General features: G+C 42.7%; 1 protein-coding gene across 7 annotated transcripts in view; it reads right to left on the minus strand.

The window, feature by feature from the left end:
• ARID1B (AT-rich interaction domain 1B) overlaps positions 1-20,231 on the minus strand; it is a 488,774-nt gene that overhangs the window by 359,782 nt on the left and 108,761 nt on the right. For all 7 annotated transcript variants that reach the window (XR_013233491.1, XM_077348882.1, XM_077348907.1 and 4 more), the window contains exon 3: positions 10,540-10,686. Coding sequence is in view for 6 of the 7 variants with exons in the window: in XM_077348882.1 (XP_077204997.1) it covers positions 10,540-10,686 (147 nt within the window). In the remaining variant the exon portion in view is untranslated. The remainder of the gene's footprint in view (positions 1-10,539; positions 10,687-20,231) is intronic.

Raw genomic sequence — 20,231 nt, forward strand, 5'->3', positions numbered from 1 at the left:
TTGACCACAGTGATTCATGCAACAGTCACTTATTTATTTTATTATTTATTATATTTATATACCGCTCTCCCCGGGGGCTCAGGGCGGTTTACATAATAACATAAGAACAATTCCAGATTTTCAGATTAGACTTCTGTAATTCACTCTACGCGGGCCTGCCCTTGTCATTGACCAGGAAATTGCAGCTGGTACAAAATGCAGCTCCAAGGGTCCTCACTAAAACATCTTGTAGGCCCCATATCCAGCCGCTGCTGCAGTAGCTGCACTGGTTACCAGTCTACTTCCGGATCAATTTCAAGGTTTTATTTATTTATTTATTTATTTATATTTATATACCACCCATTTCATTACAGCCCTGGGCAGTATAACCTTTAAGGCTAAACGCAGCCTGGGTCCCACCTATCTGAGGGACCGCTTATCTGCCTGTGACCTGCCCCCCCCCAGGGCCCTTTGCTCTGTGTGTATGAATTTGCTGGCTGTCCTAGGCCCCCAAGATATATGCTTGGCCTTGACGAGGGCCAGGGCCTTTTTGGCCTTGGCCCCAACCTGGTGGAATGAGCTCCCGGAACAGCTGAGGGCCCTGATGGAGCTCTTTGAGTTCTGGGATGGCCGTCAATCAAGAGAAATAGCTGGGTGACATCAGAGTATTGATGACACCCTAGGCCAAAACTCAACACCAGCTGGGCCAGGGGATGGACAAAGATGTTAAATGCGGGGGATGGGAGCGCCCTGTAGAACACCACAGGTGAATTGGAACTAATGTGACTGCTTATCCCCCCCACCTCCACACTCTGTGTTCAGTTTCAGAGAAAGTCCTCCAAATTCCAGCTCCAGTAGCCTGGTGGTCAACAATATCAAACACTGTTGACAGACTGAGCATTGTGAGCAAGGCTGAGCCACCTTGATGCAGCTGGTGATGGAGATCATCTATCAGAGCAACCAGCATCATCTCCAGTAGGTCAATTTGTGCGCTAGCCAGCGCTCCAATGCCCGTGCCTCCCCTCCCTCCAGCAGCGCAGCGTTGGCTGCGTCAGGAGCGAACGGCTGCTTCGGTTGCTAAAGCACCTACTCTCCAAACCGTGGCCAGGCTGGAAGCCAGGCTGGGTTTTTTTTTTAGCACAATGCTCCAGGTTTCTATCTAGAGAAATCCTACTTACAGAGGAGTGCTTGATGGATTTCTTAGTCTACTTCTAGAAATTCAACTAGTCACAACTGCAGATGAAAGTCTGAGAATTTCTTTTAAAATCCCTTGTTATAAAGAAAATCCATACAACACTGAAAGGAATTGCAAATAGCAAATAACAAAAATGAAAACTTAAAAAAAAAACCATTCATTTAGGGTTGCAGTGAATACCCATGATAACAGGAAGCAAAAATTACATATTTATAAATGTGAAGCAGCATGTTTTTAAACAGTTATAAAGACCTATAGAGGGAATCTGTTTTGTTGCAAACAAATAAATGCACCAAATAGGCAGTGTTCTACATCAGTTCTGCTCAGGACATTCTCGGTTTTCCTTTTTGCTTAATAGGCCATTAACATTTTAATATAAGAGGAAGGTGAAGGGAATTGCACCAGCCTTTTTAATATTAAGCAAAAATGAAACTGAGAAGTGAAAGTTATTGTGACTTTGTCTTGCATGTGTGCGTATATACTTGTAACTGTTCTTCTTCACATGGTCACCTCTGCATTCACAATGATGGATTTTAAACCAGGATAGCAATGATTAACGCTACCTTTAATGCACAAAATCTCCTCTCCTCAGAAACTCATCCTCCTTACCACCATGCTACAAAGAGTGGAGTCACATCTCCCACAAAGATCCTTTCAAAAACAACTGAATATATCTCATCAAGATAGGCACCTGTTACAAGGAAGGTCCTGTTGGAGGGGTACAGATAATTGCTCAAAGCAGTGGTCCCCAACCTTTCCGAGGCTGGGGACCGACAGGGCATCGGGCTGTGCCCCCGCATCGGGCCGCGCCCGCGGGCCGTGCCCGCGCATCGGGCCGCACCCGCACGGGCCACGCGCGCACGGGCCGCGCATGCGCGATGCGCGGCCCGGCCCTGATTCCCTCTCCCCGCCCTCCCGCAGTAAGAAGCTTCCAGGGCCGCAAGCTTGCGGCCTGGGATGTTTTTTACTGCGGGGTGGGTGCGGGGAGAGGAAGCCGCAGCCCGGTGCCATGGCCTTCACGGCCCGGCACCGGGCCGCGGCCCGCAGGTTGGGGACCACTGGCTCAAAGAACAAATGGCAGTGTTGTTGCTTTTTTAAATAAGGTTTTACTTCACTGTGCGGTCTGTATTACACTGGTATCTGTATTACACAGAATAGCAAATTAACCAACCTTTAATATGCTCCAACCTTTAGTGGAACACAGGTGTTTCACAAAAATAAAGAATATCTTGAGTTCAGTGAAAATCTGAGACAACCTTCTGGTCTCAAGGTCAGTTTCTCTCTGTGAAACTAGATGTAAAGAGAGTCAGATTGCAGCACAAAGTTGAAGTGCTGCGATCTGACCCTCCTAATTGAAGACAGCAATTTATTTTACAAAAAAGAGTAATGTGAATATTTCTTCTTGAAGGTGATCAGATGAAGATATGAAGGACTTGCTCATTAATTTTATCAAGGCCACCTGCAGACCCCAACTTTGAGTTAGGAAACTGGACTGAACAATACAGCTGAGCAGGTCCCAGAATAACTGCTCATCACAGGATTTTGGCAAATTGAACATCCTTGTAAGAGGATAGACGTTCCAATCATATGTCCAAATAGTCTCTTTGGAATGGAGAAGAGCTCTGACACTGGCCTGGTTTACAGAATAACTTCAAGGAACTTGGTTTCCACAAGATGATAATGTTCTTTTCCGATGTGTTGGCAAAGTAGTCAGAACTGAGGCAGAGATTGGTAACAATGCAATTGTCAGTACTGCAACTGCCAAAGTACTCCTCTTAGGATGCCTGTGTTTCTTTTTTGATCATGAAGCCTCAAGAACCTTCAGCCTCTTTTGTTTCTGCTTCAGCGGGGCAAATTGTTGTTTTTCTCCTATGATATGGCCATTGAGGCTAAGAGAGGTCTTTTCACAGTGAGTTCATAAGGATGGAAGCCCTGTTTTTCTCTAACCTGCTTAGTCAGCTCTAAACAGACAAGTTTAAATGAGTCCCCATTATGGAATTTGACAGGGAAAGAAGACAACAGCTGGGCCTATTTGTAGATGGCATCTTGCCACCATAGGACTTAAGAGTACTTGAAGGTAGTCATGATTGCTATAGGTACAAAGTGCCTACAGATAGTTGGTTTCTCTCTTTCGTACTTGTAGCTATTTGCATGAAAAGCAACACAATGAGAAAATATGGATTCCTACTAAGAAAAGCATGCATTTTAAAAGAACAATCTCAGTCTGGAAAAGGAGATTCTCAGAGTTGTTTACCAATGCCTTTGCCAGTGTGGCAGATTAGAGGAAACTGGGTGGGAGGCATGACTCCACTCTTTACAATGCGTGCAGTCAGTTGCATTCCTGAGGGAGAGAGGTTTTGTGACTAAAAGTTAGCACTAGAGGTTTATGAATTATTGCTTTGCAAAGGCATAACATTTCATCACTGTGAAGCACAGACACCACAAAAAAGCAAGTACCTGTGCAAGGGCCAGTGCATGTGTGACAGTCAGAAAGTTGTTTTCAGTGGTCTTGGAAATTTAATCACCTATCAGCAATTTACACAAGAGAATGAATGGGCACTTTAATAGTCAATTATTGCGTGACCACAATATAAATATGCCAGAACACAATATAAATTCTAGTACTTCACATTTAGATGTTTCACATTAAGAAAATTTTCTACTCCTCCCATCATAATGGAAAAAATACAAAATGTTTATTTTGTTTTGATTTTTGACCAATTCGCTAAAAGCAGAAAAGACACAACCATAGCAGGTATATGTATTTCATAAACAAAAGAGTTGTGCCTTGCAAAGCACAAAATACATACTGTTATTCTGTCTTTCAGCTTGAAGCCGCATGTATATAAAGAATCAAAAGGGCACTAGACCAAGCAGTTTTATAATGGCTTCAAACTGGAGGACGTTGTGCATATTGCATTCAAAGTGCAATATAGCCTGTAACAAATCTGACCTAATTTCAGACTGTGTAGCATACAATAACTTCAGCAAGAGTGTGTGTGGATGTGTGTGTATCTCCACCTAACGATAATACAGAATGAAAATGAAATCAATTCCAGTTCATACCTGCAAGTAACTATTGTGAAAATATATATTATTATTTTAAATATACTTTTCAGTATTTTAATTTAGACCTGAAAACAGATGTGCAAGTTTCCAGTCCATTGTATTATTTTATATTATGATTCTAAACCTAAAAAAACAAGTGTGCCTACTCTCCATAAGTACAACTATATTACCAAACACAGGTAAACTATATATAGACTCGCAAAGAGATGATTAAGAGATAAAAACCTGTAATAAATAAAATTACTAATGTTGTTTTGTATCATCACTAAAAAGTAAACTATGCAGACACAGCTGCCCAATAAACTAATGCCTATTACATCTGCCTTGATCCCATATCTGCCTCGATCCATTTACCCATGTATACTCGAGCATAAGCCAACCCAAATTTTAGCCAATGCACCTAATTTTAACACAATACCAATAATAACAGGTAAGTGGGATCTTCATTCAAGTATAAGTCTAGAGGGGCTTTTTCAGCATTAAAAAATGTGCTGAAAACATAGGATTATACTCAAGTATATAAATACCTTTCAGTTTCTTTTAAGCAATTAACTCTCTTTGCTTTCATATCCTTATCCATGGTTCCTCTATATATTTGTGAAACAGCCTGGGGGGTGGAACGTGTCTGGCTATCCAAGTTGGATATGGGCCAATCAGGATGTAGCCAGCAAAGCTGATTGTCCCTGCCCCTGCAGCTACCACCCTCCATCCCTGGACTCCAGCCTCTTTGCTCTCAGACGCGCCTCAGTGCCTGGAGCCGGCAGCAGGTAAGGGGAGAGGGCCCTGGGCAAAGGGTCGTGGTGGAAGGCGTGCTAACGAGGGCCTATTGGCCTGCTAACAAGGGCCTGCTAACGAGGGCCTCCTGGCCTGCTAGGCTGGGCCTGTTAACAAGGGCCTCTTGGTCTGCTAGGCTGGGCCTACTAACGAGGATCTCCCGGACTGCTGACTGCCTGCTAACGAGGGTTAGCTCTGTCCCGGGCCTGCTAATGAGCTGACCAGCCCCTGCCCACCTGACTTGATCCGGCTGCAAGCTGCAGCCCAAAGCCAACTTAAGCTGCCTGACCAAGGGCCAGGGGAGGGGACCCTTTCAAGGCCCATTCTTGGGAATGGGCTTTGAAGCTAGTCCTTACATATTAGGTTGCACTCTGTGCAAGTTTTCAAAGTGCTTTTCCCCACCTTTGAAATTCTCTCCCATAATCTTTGTATTCTGTTTCCATCCTCACCTCTTACACTAGTTTTATAAAACAAGGCAAGTAGGCCCTAAACACATACTAATCCTGATACATCAGTACAAAGAAACACTACCTGCTCAATCCACCAGTTAAGAATCTTCCCAAGCCCTACTCTTTTTTGCTTCTGCCTGTTGAGGGGAAGCAGCTAGTAATAAGAGGCAGGGGTTCTTAAGTGGTGGCACCCCATCTTTGGAATGCTCTCTTCACTTGCCATCTACCTTACTCTCCCCTAGGTGTGTATATAAAATGCTGTCAAGTTGCTTCTGACTTATGGCAACCCTATGAATTAATGACCTACCTTTAATAGCCTTACTCAGGTATTGCAAACTGAGGGCTGTGGCTTCCTTGAGTGTCATCTCGTAGGGTTGTGCGTGGCAGCGTCCAAATTGACCGTTCCAGGTCAACACAGCCAGTGCCGCGCCATGGTGGGGGGGAGGGGAGGCATGGGCGCCGGTGCATCAGTTAGCACACACATGCAGGCTCCGAGTTCCAAGTGTATGCACCAAGTTGTGCACTGGTGCCCATGCCTCCCCCCCCCCCCCGTAGTGCAGCGCTGGCTGTGTCGATCTGGAACGGCCAATTCGGACACGACCACGGACAACCCTAAAGTTTGGTCTTCCTCTTTTCCTACTGCTTCAATTTTTCCAAGCATTATTGACTTTTCCATTGACTCTTTTTTTTCTCATGTTACCAATGTACAACAACCTCAATTCAGTCATTATAGTTTCTAGGGAAAGTTCAGATTTGATTTGATCTATATTGATTTAACCCAATTTGTTGTCATTTTTGATGGTCCACGGTATCCATTAAACTTTCCTCCAACACCATTTTTCAAATCTGTAAGTTTTCTTCATGGTTCAACTTTCACACCCATACATACAAATACGGAACATTATGATAGAAATTATCTTCATATTGGTCACCAGTGACATACCCTCACTTCTAGCTCCTTCATGGCTGCCCTTTCCCAGTCTAAGTCCTGATTTCTTGGTTGCAGTTTCCCTTTTGGAAGATGATGGACCCTATGAGCAGAAAATCTTTAACCATTTCAATTTTTCCATCATTACCTTTTTCTTCTTGAAGTTCAGCTGTAATACTGCTTTGGCACATTCTGCGATTTAATTAATTAATTAATATACTGCCCTCCCCAGTGAGCTGGCTCAGGGCAGCATACATCATATCTCCACATCAGTCATTAAACCATTTAATTAATTTAAATACAATTATAAAATCCCAGTAAATAAATTTTAAAAATTAAAAATTGAATGGCAGTTTGATTTGCCATCTAATATCAACAGAATAGCAGTATCAGTCACAATCTCATCCCTCCGGTTCTTTTGGAACTAGAATGTGTCTGGGGCAGCTTTCCAATAAGGTGAGCAGTAGATGTTGCTGCTTCAAAGGCCCCAATTGAAAGCCTGGTGGAAGAGGTCCTGTAGACCAAAGGTCCTGTAGGATCTTGCAGGTCCTGTAGACCAAAAGGGTCCAAATGTGTTCCAAAAGGGTAAGTGGTAAGACTCACTGAGGCTAGCAACCTATCCACTTAAGGCAGCGTGAACCTCCAAATCTTCATTAGCAATAGTTTCTTCATTCTTTTTTTCTTTTTGGGGGGGATTGGAGCATGATTTGAATATTTTCAGTTTGTGGACCATTGTTTGGTTTCCCATATTTGTTGGCATATTCTGCTAAGATTTTGATGGGCTCCATTTCTGTGGCTTGGAATAGCTCTACTTATATGCCTTCAACTCCTGGTGATTTCTTTATCACAACCGCTCTCAGACCGTTTCTATACCAGGAATTTGGCCCAACTCACCACTCGTGGATTGCGGCAAATTCCCATTCTGTATGATGTTGGCATTGGGTTGGGGCCATCCCAGGCCTGGACCAAGTCAGGTTCTCATTTGCCTCACAATGGGGCATATTTCAGGCCCTGTCCTGGCCCAGTTCCTCCCAAAGGGGCATTTTTAAAAAACAGAATGCAGTATTGCATTGGTATCCAATACCATGGTCTTAAACATGCCGCCCCACATTGAGGCAGAACCTCACAACCCCAGTTGCCTTGCAGGAGCACAAATCCAAGGCAGGCCAGGTGCAGCAGGCCAAATGCTCCCCCGTGTGGAGCCAGGAAGAGGCAGGGCAACCTGCCCTGAGGCAAAAACTAAGTGGTGGCATTGAGCAACATCTCTCCTGTGGTGAAGGTCTCAGTGAAGCTTTGTCTTCACTTTTTATAACTGTAGGTTCTGTTTTCAAAAGTTTCTTCTTGGAAGGAATCTGTCACATCTTCTTTATAGTTGTTCTGCTTATTCTGCTCAGTTAATATACTTCCACATTGATCTTTCAGCATGCCTATCTGAACTTTAAAATTCCCTTTGATTTTTCAAAGCTTGTGGAAAATAACTCTTGTTGTTCCTTTTCTGTTGTTCTTTTTTTTATATACATTGGTTATTATAGTAATTCTCTTTTGTCTCTATGTGCCAGTTGGTAAAGGTAAAAGGTAAAGGTATCCCCTGTGCAAGCACGGAGTCATGTTTGACCCTTGGGGTGACGCCCTCTAGCGTTTTCATGGCAGACTCAATACGGGGTGGTTTGCCAGTGCCTTCCCCAGTCATTACCGTTTTACCCCCCAGCAGCAAGCTGGGTACTCATTTTACCGACCTCGGAAGGATGGAAGGCTGAGTCAACCTTGAGCCGGCTGCTGGGATTGAACTCCCAGCCTCATGGGCAAAGCTTTCAGACGGCTGCCTTACCACTCTGCGCCACAAGAGGCCCTAACCAGTTGGTAAAACAACTTACTTAACCTTCTGATTCTATTTCTCACCTAGGCTTTTAACTAAAGAGTTCCTTCTTTTTAAAGTAGTTTTTGTGGTTTGCTTCTAACCTATTTTAGAAATATCATTTTGGGCTGTTGAGGAGAGTTTTATGCCTTGGCTTGGGTTTTACTTTTTTCCTTTTCTCGTGTGGCTGAGTCTGTTGCTGTTAGTCCATTAACAATCCAGCCAAAAGTTCCTAGAGATAGTCCTGGCATTTACAGGTCTGCTGGAAAGTGAACTACAAGCTCTGGTCTAGATGCATCTGGACAACTTTTGGAGTGGTCAAAGGCTTTCATGGCCGGCGTCAATTGGTTGTTGTAGATTTTCCAACCTGTGTCGCCATGGTCTGATGGACAAGTTGTTTCTGGACAACTGTCAGGACAAAATCACATTTATCATGGAATGTTGAGGACTCGGGTTCCCACAACCCAAACCTGCCCCACAGCCAACAAGTCTAAGGTATCTGCTTGGGAGCCTCCCAGGTCCCACACCAACAGTTAAACTCCCCCCGTGGCCGTGGCCCAATGCGTGGGCGCGGTCCGCGGGTGCGGGCCAATGCATGGGTGCGGCCGATGCGTGGGCGCGGCCGATGCGTGGGCGTGGCCCGCGCGGGCCACGGGCCGCACCCCAATGCCCTGCCGGTCCCCAACATCAGAAAGGTTGGAGACCTAAGGGATATTAAATGCATTAATTTCACTTTTCCTCTTTCATTATTTCTTTTTCCAGGGAGCCCTTTAAACTGTGGTCATTCCTGGGGTTTTATTTGGAATTTAGCCTACTAACATACTGACCTGAACTAAGGGCAACAAGGTTTCTCCAATGCAACATACTTCTTGTTTGCATTCCTCATATTCCAGCACAGTAGGCTACCCCTTTCACCTTTCCTGAACTTAGATATTTTATAAACAAGGTCCTCTTTCTCTGGCTGGAACACATAAATGCTGTCATGTTCACATTTAATGTTCCACTAAAATAAATGCTTGGTCTGGATAGCATAAATAGATATAACCACAATATAGTACTGAGAAATTCTCTTTTTAGTACATCTAACCTGCAATGCAGAATTACTACTACTTTTTAATCCTTCAATATCCTTCAGTTCCCAGGGAGTTACACAGATGCACACATTGTTATGAACCTGTGGAATGTTTGCCGTTATCACTGTATTATTGGTAAAATGAATTATCTGTATTGTTTCTGTTTCATGTGAACTGCCCTGAGCGTTCGGGGAGGGTGGTATATAAATATAGTAATTAATAATTATAAAATTTAACCACTACACGTACACCTCGGTGGTACATACTATGCAATTCATCACTTCTCCAATCCCTCTGTGACTCCCCTTTAGTCAGAGACTGCTTCTGCACCCAGGTGTTTCCTCAGAAGAACTGTTAAGGCTACAGTTTATCTCAGTTTGTCTAAAATAACAGAGTTCTAGGTTTAAGTGGCTAAGCAGGTGGGTGAGGACTTGTGCAGGCTCTTTCAAGTTAAAATTTATTTCTACAAGGCTCAAATTCAGGGTATTGCAAAAGACAGAATCTATGTGCAGTAAGGAAAATTAACAAAAAGGCAGTCGCCAACTGAAATACTTACAATTCTTTATACATCTAATCTCTGGCAGCCGCACAATATCCCTGGCTTTGATGCAATTGCAACTCTCTTCAGCATCATTCTCCCCTGTCATCTTCCATGGTAAAACACAATATCCAAAGAGTTTCCAAAACAAAGAGCCCCCAAACAAAGGAAAAGTTCTCCTTTTCAATCCTCAAAAGTGTGATCTGGTGCAAATCCTCAAAAGTGTGATCTGGTGCATTCAGCTAATCTGGGTGAAAACTTTGGAGCTCAAACATGGATCCTCCAACCAAGATGTTTCAGCTGGAAAAGGATACACTGTATGTGCCATAGAGCAGGGGTAGTCAACCTGTGGTCCTCCAGATGTCCATGGACTACAATTCCCATGAGCCCCTGCCAGCATTTGTTGGCAGGGGCTCATGGGAATTGTAGTCCATGGACATCTGGAGGACCACTGGTTGACTACCCCTGCCATAGAGCACTTTCCCCCCATCTTCCTAGCTACAGTGATTTATGGACCATCACCATAATTGTGAAAGCATCTCTCTACCCCACACCCCAATCTCACTACAGTAATGCAATCTAAACTACAAACAAGTCTAATTCCTTCTATCTTTATTTTTATACTATATGTAAGAACTATCAAGCTAGTTTGTACATGAAGGTAAAACACAGGACTTACCTGCTGCGGCTGATACCTCTGTTGGGCCTGTGACAGATATTGGGCCTGTGTAGGCAGATGCTGAGGTTGTGGTTGCTGGTTGTAATATGGCTGTTGGCCCGGTTGGCAGTAACCACTTACACCTTGTTGACCATACTGAGGTGGCATCTGTTAGAAAAAATAAACAAATTGGATGTTAACTTAAGGAAAAAAACTAAGTGACACATTTTCTATTATCTTACTGTCTTTTACAAAGATGTTGCCTCCATTAATGTTCAAAGGGCCAAAACGTTTTCCAGGTCACAAACAAAACAAAACCTTCCAAATTTACAAACAAATTATGAAGAGAGAGAGCGAGTGTGTTAGCAAATTAAATCTTTAAAATAACAGTTCTAACTCTGTTTCTATAATGTTCTGTTAAGAGAAGGATACAAGCTAAGTCTTATAACATTGGTTTGCTAAATCAATGTTTGTACCTCAGAAATTTCCAAACAAGTCAATCAATATTTACAAAGAAATATTTAATTGGGCCCATACAGCCTACCTTTCAGAGCCACTTCCATGTAGGGTCAGCATCACAAATTGGCATGGTTGGCACTACTGACCAGAGATCCTGAGTCCATCTGTTCCCATCAGGAAATGGGAAATTGCACTGAAATGCCAACAAGATGGCAATCTCCCATTTTCTGGTCACACGGTCACTATAGGAGGACAGCAGATCTGGATAACAACATTTTAGTAAGAAGCTAAATATAAAAAATCTGAACATGAACAGTGAATTTGCAGTCTGTCGTGATTAAAGGAAATAGGTCCTACATCTTGCCAACTCTTAGATTTCAACAATTGCCCTGGGTTTCTTGGAATGCCTTATATCAAACCAAACACTTGATGTACCCTGTTTGCTTTGTCTTACTTTGTGGTTCTGTCTTATAGTGCTGAAAGTTTATAGCCTGGGGAAACTAGAATTTTGGGGAAGGGGGGAGGCTAGGCAAGAATTCTTTTTTTTCTCTGCAGCATATTAGACAATATACCAAAATAACTTCAATACAAATCATTCCCAGCCAACACAGACAAATTCAAATCCATATCCATTCCTGTGAATACATTCCTTGTGAATTTTTATTGCAACATTATTTAATTAAAAAGTTATTTTAGTAAAGTTATCACAAACTTTTATTTTAGCTCCTCCATGTTATTGTAAGTTTGTTTGGAAAAGATTATTCAAGTTTCCCTCTCAATTTTGCATATGCTGAAAGCTGCAATTAGTAGCTTGAAGTCTAGCACATAAAGAGGAAAACCCCTCTCCATTTCCTACATTAAAATGTCCATATGTAGACAGAGCAAGTAATGCTTCCCTTATAGTCAAGGACATAGGACTGCAGTAGTGCTGCTAAATATTTCATAGGATACAACAATCTGACCAGGAACATGGCTGAGAGCAGGCTTGGTGTGGTGGCTAGAGTGTCAGACCAGGATCTGGGAGAACCAGGTTCGAATACCCACTCTACACTGAAAGTCACTTTGGGACCCAACTGGAGATAAGAGTAATATATAAACATAAATAAATACAATTTAAAAAATCATGTTAAGCAATATTTTCCCATTAGTAGTGATCGTATATTGTCTATTAAAAAACTATCATTTTTAAAGTTAAATGTTTTAAATCTTTTGAAAAAAGAACATCTAGCTCTTCTATTCCAGAAAGCGGATAATTGAGAGGTTACTTTGTAATCCATCCCAATACCTATTTACCCTTTCTTGGTAACGTCACTTCTTAAAAGACAAGCATTTTATTGTATGGTCAAAGACTATACTCTTTAGCTAAGTTACAAAGCTGACGCTCACTGATCTGCTCTGTTCCTTCAGTACAAGACATTAGAATAATCATTCTACACCATTTCAGACGTACAATACTAGTTAACAAGTGTTCACAGCCAGTGCCCACGGGAGTTGTGTTGTTTTTGTACAGTGAATGTAACGTTACTATCTCATCATCATGGGGGTATAGAAACAAGCTTTGCAGCACAGCAAAGTCAAACAGGGCATTTTGTGTCTCTGCAGGAACATCATAGGTTTGGGGAAAGAGCCTGGCTTCAAAGGCCCAGCTGTTTCCTTATGCACAGGACCTCTGTGGCCGGTACTCTACTGGATGCCAAGGTAAGACAGAGAACATCGAAGAATCCACGTTCCTTTGCTGTGGGTCCTCCAAGGCCTTGAGTTAGGCTGGGGCCGAGATGGCATCAATGTCATGCGTATGCAGGGATTAGCCCCAATTCCCTGCCACTGCCAGCCCAGCCTTTCTGCCCCAGAAATAATCTGTCCAACTGATACAAAAGTTCAAGGTCAAGAGTTAGAACTGTTGCAAATGGATTGCAGGATGATTCAAAAACAAGACATGGACATGGTACCCATAAACTACCTGCAAATCTGAATTTACCAGATTGCAGGAAGCAAAAGTGCTTCTTCTCTTGAATGTAAGTGAGGATCAATTTCAAGAAAAAGTCAATCCAGCATGCATCCATGAGGGGTATATATACTTACTTAAGTGATACTATTCATTTACGTTTGTGAGTAGCTCCAGAGTAGTATCCATATAAACCAGGCAAAATAATTTACTACTTTACCATCCCATTTTTGGATGGAATGATCCACAAGTCTCTCACATTTAAAAAAAAGTGATAATCTAGTAAATAATGTTCCATTGAATCAATTTTCCAAGCAGCACATAAGCATAATCTATGAGTGTTATAAAGAGACAACAAAATTTGATTTGTTCCTACACACTAGAGAATGTGATCGGGAAGGAGTTTTGCACTGTTAAACTTAAGAAAGAGTTAATGTTTGGCAGTGGGTTGTTGTTCTTTAATGGCTACTAGGGATGCAGCAGGGAGAGTCTCTATACCTAAACTGAATTATCTTAGCTGCTATAATATTTTAGCAGAGCCTCCTAGGCGGAGCCGGGCCAGCCTCTGCTTCTAATCCATGAGCCAATCGGGATGCGCAAAATTAAGCTCTGTGTGTCCTGATTACCCTGACCCCACTCACAAACGCCACCAACAAACCTGGAAAGGAGCACTCTAGCGAACAAGCCATGAGTCTGCTCCTGATTGCCACTGGGAAAGTAGGTCTGTGGGAATGCTCCACACCAGGAACGGGGGGTTGGGTGGGAAAAGCCAGAGTCTACTCCAGCTCTTCCCACTTCCGCCCCCAAAAATGTCTGCCGAAGGCTCGGTGAGCCTTTTTAGGGCAGTGGAGGGAGGAGCACAGTCCCCGCCACGCTTCCCCCTGCCGCCTCAAAAAAGCTCGCTGAGGCCTCGATGGTTTTTTTCAGAGCGGTGGCAGGGACTCTGTGGATCCCCCTGCTGTACCAGAAAACGCACACCGAGGCCTGTGGAGGCCTCAGCGAGCCTTTTCGGCTCAGAGGAGGGAGGTGCAACATCCATGCCGCCACTTCCTGCTGCCACCCCAAAAAGGCAAATGAGGTCTGTGGAGCTGCCTGGGCATGGGGGAACACGGGAGTTCCTACCTGCCCCGAAAAGCTGTCTCTCTCCCCCACCAACTGGCCTGCCCTTGGGGGGGGGATGGTGGTCCTAGCTCACATTGTATTTCACAATACAATGGGCTTTTTAGCTAGTGCATACATAAACCTGTTGAGTTCCTGCAAAAACATGTGGATTCACTTATTTGATAAACTGGAAGATTATCCCAAATTCTTTTTCTAATGGGTGAGTACAATGACCACTGAAACATAAGCCTACACAAACCAAACATCCCATAGAATGGCACTTTGCCACATGTGTACTGCTAGTGCCTGAATACCTTCATCCCCTTATGCTTCTTCCTTTGGTGTCACAAATGAACGACAAACATAGAATCTTTGGAAGCAAAAATTAAATGGGGGGAAGCTCTTACTTATTTCAGAATAAGTTCAGTTTTTTCTTTCATATAAGCAGATTTTAACAGACGTAAAGGTATGTTGGGTACAGTCCCATGGTCAGAAAGACTTAAAGAGATGGGAGTCCAGGAGGGCTGGGAGTTTCTTAGAAGTGAAATATTGAAGGCTCAATCACCCTCGAGAAGAAAAGATGTAAGGAGTCTAAATAAGTCAAGGTGGTTCCATAAGCACCTGTCAAATGATTTGATGAATAAATTTAGGATTTATTTAGGATAGCAATCCCCAACCTGTGGGCCGCGGACCACATGTGGTCCTTTGACTACTTGGAGGTGGGCTCCGAAGTACGCCTTCTCCCCCCCACCCGGCCCTTTACTTCATCCCCCCCCAGCCCTTTACAACACACTTCATTGTTGTGGCGTGTCTGTATCTTATTTTGAAGGGATGTTTAAACATTACCATAGCGATCAGAAAGTGTTAGGGCGGTGGTTGAGAGTAGAGGAGTAAACTACCCCCCCCCACGGGCCTCAGTAAAAGGCGGTGAGTGGTCCCTGCCGTTGAGTGGTCCCCAGTGATAAAAAGGTTGGGGACCACTGATTTAGGAAATTGAAGTAAGGCATTATTACCAAGGATGAGTATATACAAAAAGTTTGCAGATGTCATCTCTACATTTTAATGGGGTTAGTTGTTGTGACCCGCATCGAGCCTGTCGGCAGAGACGGGAAATAAATCTAATAATAATAATAATAATAATAATAATAATAATAATAATAATAATAATAATAATAATAATAATAATAATAATAAAAAACCTCTCTCCATTATTTATGACACTTCTTGGAGAACAGATGAGGTGCCAGATGACTGGAGGCAGGCAAATGTTTTCCCCATCTTCAAGAAAGGGAAAAAGGAGGATCCAGGTAACTATTGACCTATCAGCTTGACATCTGTAGCTGGCAAAATTTCGGAACAAATATTCAAACAGTCGGTCCTTGAGCACCTGGAACAGCGAGGTGTGATTTCTAAGACTCAGCATGGATTTCAGTAAAGCTTTTGATAAGGTTCAACATGATATTCTTGTGGACAAGTTGGTCAAATGAGGTGTTGTTGTTAGGTGCGACGTTGTATCCGACCCATCGTGACCACATGGACAATGATCCTCCACCCGCCCAGACAGCCACGGGTGGGGGGTGGGCCTTGCCGCCTTCTCCCGGCCGGCGGAGCAGCCTCGCCGCGTCACAGACGCGGTGAGGCCGCTCCGCCGGCCGGGAGAAGGCTCAAGAGAGTCTCGGGTGGGGGGGTGGGCCTGCTCTCAGCCCATCTAGGGCCCATTTCATTTCAAAGTAAAATGGGCTTTAGATCTAGTCTATAATGAATTACTACAATGAGATCTATGTGGCACTGCTCCAGAAAACTATCTAAAAACCACAATCTGTAACCATAAATAAAATGGATAAGGGGTGTAGGTGGAATCTGTAATAATTACGCTCCTGATTAGCCATCCAATGAACGGCCGATCAGATAAGGCTGTCCTGACCCTGGCCACATCCCCATTCTTCTGCCAGCCTCCTTGACTCATCTGACAGCAAGACATGAGGCAGCCAGGGAGCGTGAGCTGGAAGAAGGGGGCAGGGCCTTGTAATGAAGACATTTTAGTTTTGTTTGACTTTTACTTATTGACTCTATCTTCCTATTTAAATTTAAATTTTAAATGCAGTTATATACATGCACTGGTTTGTTTTTAATGTCTTTTTAACTGTGTGCATCCCTGATAGCCTTAGTTTAATGGAAAGGTGTCATAAAATGTTTTTAATAAATGTAAAAAACACAGAGAAGCAACTTTAAAGAATCTAGCTGTGGCCAATGTAAGAAATCCAAAGAGGATCTCTTATATTTCTATGCATGGTACATTCAACAGATGTATGTCCATTACTGTCCTATGACTTCTCAATTCTCCCAAACAAATCCTATAGTTCTATTTTATTTGTGGGAATGATTTATTATCTTTCTGTGAAATGTAACAGCTTAAGCACAAAGTTTAGTTTAAATATAGATATTTAAACAGTATCTATATACTGGAGTCTTTTCACATCTGATTATCTGGATCATTCCTATTCAAGGTTTGCAGTATACCAATATCCCAGTGATTTGCACTATTTAACTAGCTAACCTTCGCAAACATTGATTCTATAATTCACCCATTATATGTATTAATAATTATGCATATGTAAGATATATATATGCATATATTTAAAGAGCATGGAATGTTGCCCAATCCACTAGATGGCTGTGATCTTAAAAATTTTTATCACTGCAGCTAGCACAATATACTAGTATCAGTTTTACAGAGAAATGAAAAAAACTTACATTTTATGTGTCAACATTTTTTCTGAATAAGTTTTCCAGGCTTCACAGTGAGAACCAAATAAATAAATCTACTGCAACAAAACAGCCAGTCATTTCAAAGAAAATGTTATTTTCCTTTCATAAAAACACATGATTTCATTGTCAATGGATAAAACCTGTCTGCGACACGTGGTAGATCTATGTAATTATAAATTCCTTCCTTTTCTGACAGAAACTCAACTAATGCAGATGAACATGCATGCTCACACAAATAGATACATATAACCAGGGGACCTGCTACAAACTTGAGAGGAGGATTTCATTCTCTCTTCCCCCACTTTCTTTTTTTCTTTTCTTTTTTGCTTCTCTGGAAGGTTCTCTAATCTATTTCTTTCTCTCTTTCTCACTCACTAGCCAATCTACTTTTAACTGCACCCCTTTCTTCTCCTTTCCCTCCTTGGAGATTTGGGATCCTACAAAGATATGCAGGGGTATCCCATTGTCTTCTTTATGCCCCCTCGCATACTATTTTCTTTTTCCCTCCTCCTGGCAGCTCCCATATCTTCACCTTTCTTTGTTCCCTTTTATCCTTTCCGCCGACCAAACTACCTACCTTTTATCTGCCCCAATCTTCAAAAATACTTATTATTTATTATACCCCAACCTTTTTCCACAAATGGGACAGAAAGCAGCTTACATCATTCTCCTCTCCTCCATCTTATTCTAACAACACCCTTGCAAAGTAAGGCCCAAGGTGCTTCCAGGGGAGATTGGAGATTTGAATATGGTTTGGATAAATCCTAGTCTGAAAGTTTATTAATCACTACTTCATACTGTGAGCCAGCTTGGTGTAGTGGCTAAGAGTGGCAGCTTCTAATTTAGTGAGCCAGCTATGGTTCCCCACTCCTCCAAATGCAACCAACTGGGTGGCCTTAGACTCATCGCAGCAATGATAGAGCTGTTCTGACCGAGCAGTAATATCAGGGCTCTCACAGCCTCACCCACCTCAGAAGGTGTCTGCTGTGGGGAGATGAAAGGGAAGGTGATTGTAAGCTCTTCTGAGACTCCTTCTGGTAGAGAAAAGCAGCATATAACAACCAATTCTTCTTTCATGGGGTGGCTGCTATAGAACAGCAGCTAGCAGCAGGGCATAAGTAAGTCATGCAAATTACATGGTAGCAAGTTGTCCAGTGATTGCTGCCAAGCGGGGCTTCAATAAGTCCTCCCTCAAAGGCAAAAACAGTCCTAGAAAACGCCAGCCCCCAGCCTTCAGCTAATAGAAACCAAGGCTTGAATGTTGGCAATACTGTTGTGGTTGTATAGCAATAGGCACTGAACATTTTTTTTAGGCTACATTTGCAACTTTCATTATTTTGGAAGCTTTTAAAAAAAAGATTTCAGATTTTTCGGCAAGCCTGGGCCTTTCTAAAGTTTGTAAAAAGATCTGTCTTGTCTGGTCAAGGCACTAATATCCAGATTCAAGTATATACAGATTTTACCATACTGGATATTAAGACATAAAAATATGGGGAGGGGGATATTTGAAAAGGCTGCAGTGGCAGCCAAACTATACAGCTAGTGCGTAGTGATCCCCTTGGGAGCTTGAATGCCTAGAACCCTGTATGCAGGTGCTTGCCTATGGCTAAGGGGGATAGGGCTTTCCCATTGTTGGGAGCAGAAAATGAAAAGTGATTCGTACTGGCATCAACCAGAGCCAGGGAATTCTTGGCACTGGCACCAGCCTGGTAGATTGCTCTTCTGAGTGTGATCAAAGCCCTGCTAGACTTCCACAGGACCTGCAAGACAGAGCTGTTTCAGACCTATGGTTGAAATTTATAGAATACCATCAACTATCCTTCCTTCATAGAAAACAGCATTCATCTGCATCACAGTAACACAGATGCCACACAGTCAACAAAATCATAACACTACAAAATCATAAGACCTCCTTCCCCTCTCTCCTATTACAGAGAAGGAGGTGAATTCTTGGGTTTTAATGTAATTTTGGTATTAAAATGTCTTAATCTTTTCATTGTATTGACTGAGCCCTTGGGGAAGAATGTCATACAAATCTGAAAAATAACTACCGTATATACTCGCATATAAGCCAAGGCACCTAATTTTACCACAAAATCTGGGCAAACATCGACTCTCATATAAGCCAAGGGTGGGAAATGCAGCAGTTACAGGTAAATTTAAATTAATTGAGGCACCAGTAGGTTAAATGTTTCTGAATACTTATTTCAAAGAAAAAAACAGTAAACTAGCTCTGTAAGTGCAAAAGAGGGCCAGCAAACCAGAGCAGAACAACAGTATCCGAAGTTGGCAACCTCCTACACTGAAATAAAGAACTGTAAAACTCAATACTGAAAGGAAGAACTGTAAAAATCAATTTTAAAAGATACGCAACCCCAAGAAGAAAATGCAAACAATGCTGCCCCTCAGAAAAAAGAAGAAATAAACATTAGGAGAAACAGTAAATCCCAAAGCACCCCCAAAATCCACCCCATCCACAGAAACCAAAAGAATAGTTTGGAAGAAGTGAAGGCAAAAGGGAAAAAAAATCAGAGTCTCTCAGTCAAACCGTTGCTGTCCTGCAAGCAGTCACAGCAAGCAAGCTTCAGCTTGCAGAAGCAATATAACGATTGGCTGGCTGGGAGCAGGCTGTTAGTTCAATTACCATATATACTCGCATATAAGCCTAGGAGCACTTTTTCAGTGTGAATAATGTGCTGAAAAACTCTTATACACGCATATATACAGTACCTAAATAAAACAAATCCCACCTCCCCCGTTGCCATCCAGTGACATTCACTTTCAAGCCTGGCTATAGTGACGGCAGTATCTGGGAGCTGCTCCAAGCCTGGGGTGGCTCTCAATGTCCACCACTGCTGTAATCAAGACAAGGGCAGTTTCCAGTCTTTGCTATCAGTGTAGCCAGGTCTCCTGGGACCTCCCAAGCTTTGCCGCCACTGTGGCTGGACCTACTGGGGGCTCTTGTCTCTATTGCTGCATCAGCCAGGCTCTACTGCATCAGCTGCCCCAGGCTTCAGAAAGCCAGCTTGGTGAAATGTTTAAGAGCGGTGGCTTCTAATCTAGTGAGCTGGGTTTGATTATCCACTTTTCCATATGCATCCAGCTGGGAGACCTTGGCCTAGTTACAGTTCTGTTAGAGCTGTTCTCACATATCTCTTGGCTGCACCTACTTCACAGGGTGCCTGTTGTAGAGAGAGGAAGGAAAGGTAATTGTAACTTGCTTTGAGACTCCAGTGGGTAGTAAAAAGCAAGGTATAAGGTATAAGCAAGGTATAAGCAAGGCAAGGTATATGCAAGGTCTATTTCATGACTACAGCAGCCACTATAGACCCCTCTTTACTTCCCAATGGTATTGAATTTAGGGGAAATTTAAACCCCTAATTAATTTTTTAGTCTTTTCAAATTTTTCTGCAAACCAATGGGGACTCCCATGTTGACA

Source organism: Paroedura picta, chromosome 1 (assembly GCF_049243985.1).
Source record: "Paroedura picta isolate Pp20150507F chromosome 1, Ppicta_v3.0, whole genome shotgun sequence".
Classification (NCBI taxonomy): Eukaryota; Metazoa; Chordata; class Lepidosauria; order Squamata; family Gekkonidae; genus Paroedura; species Paroedura picta.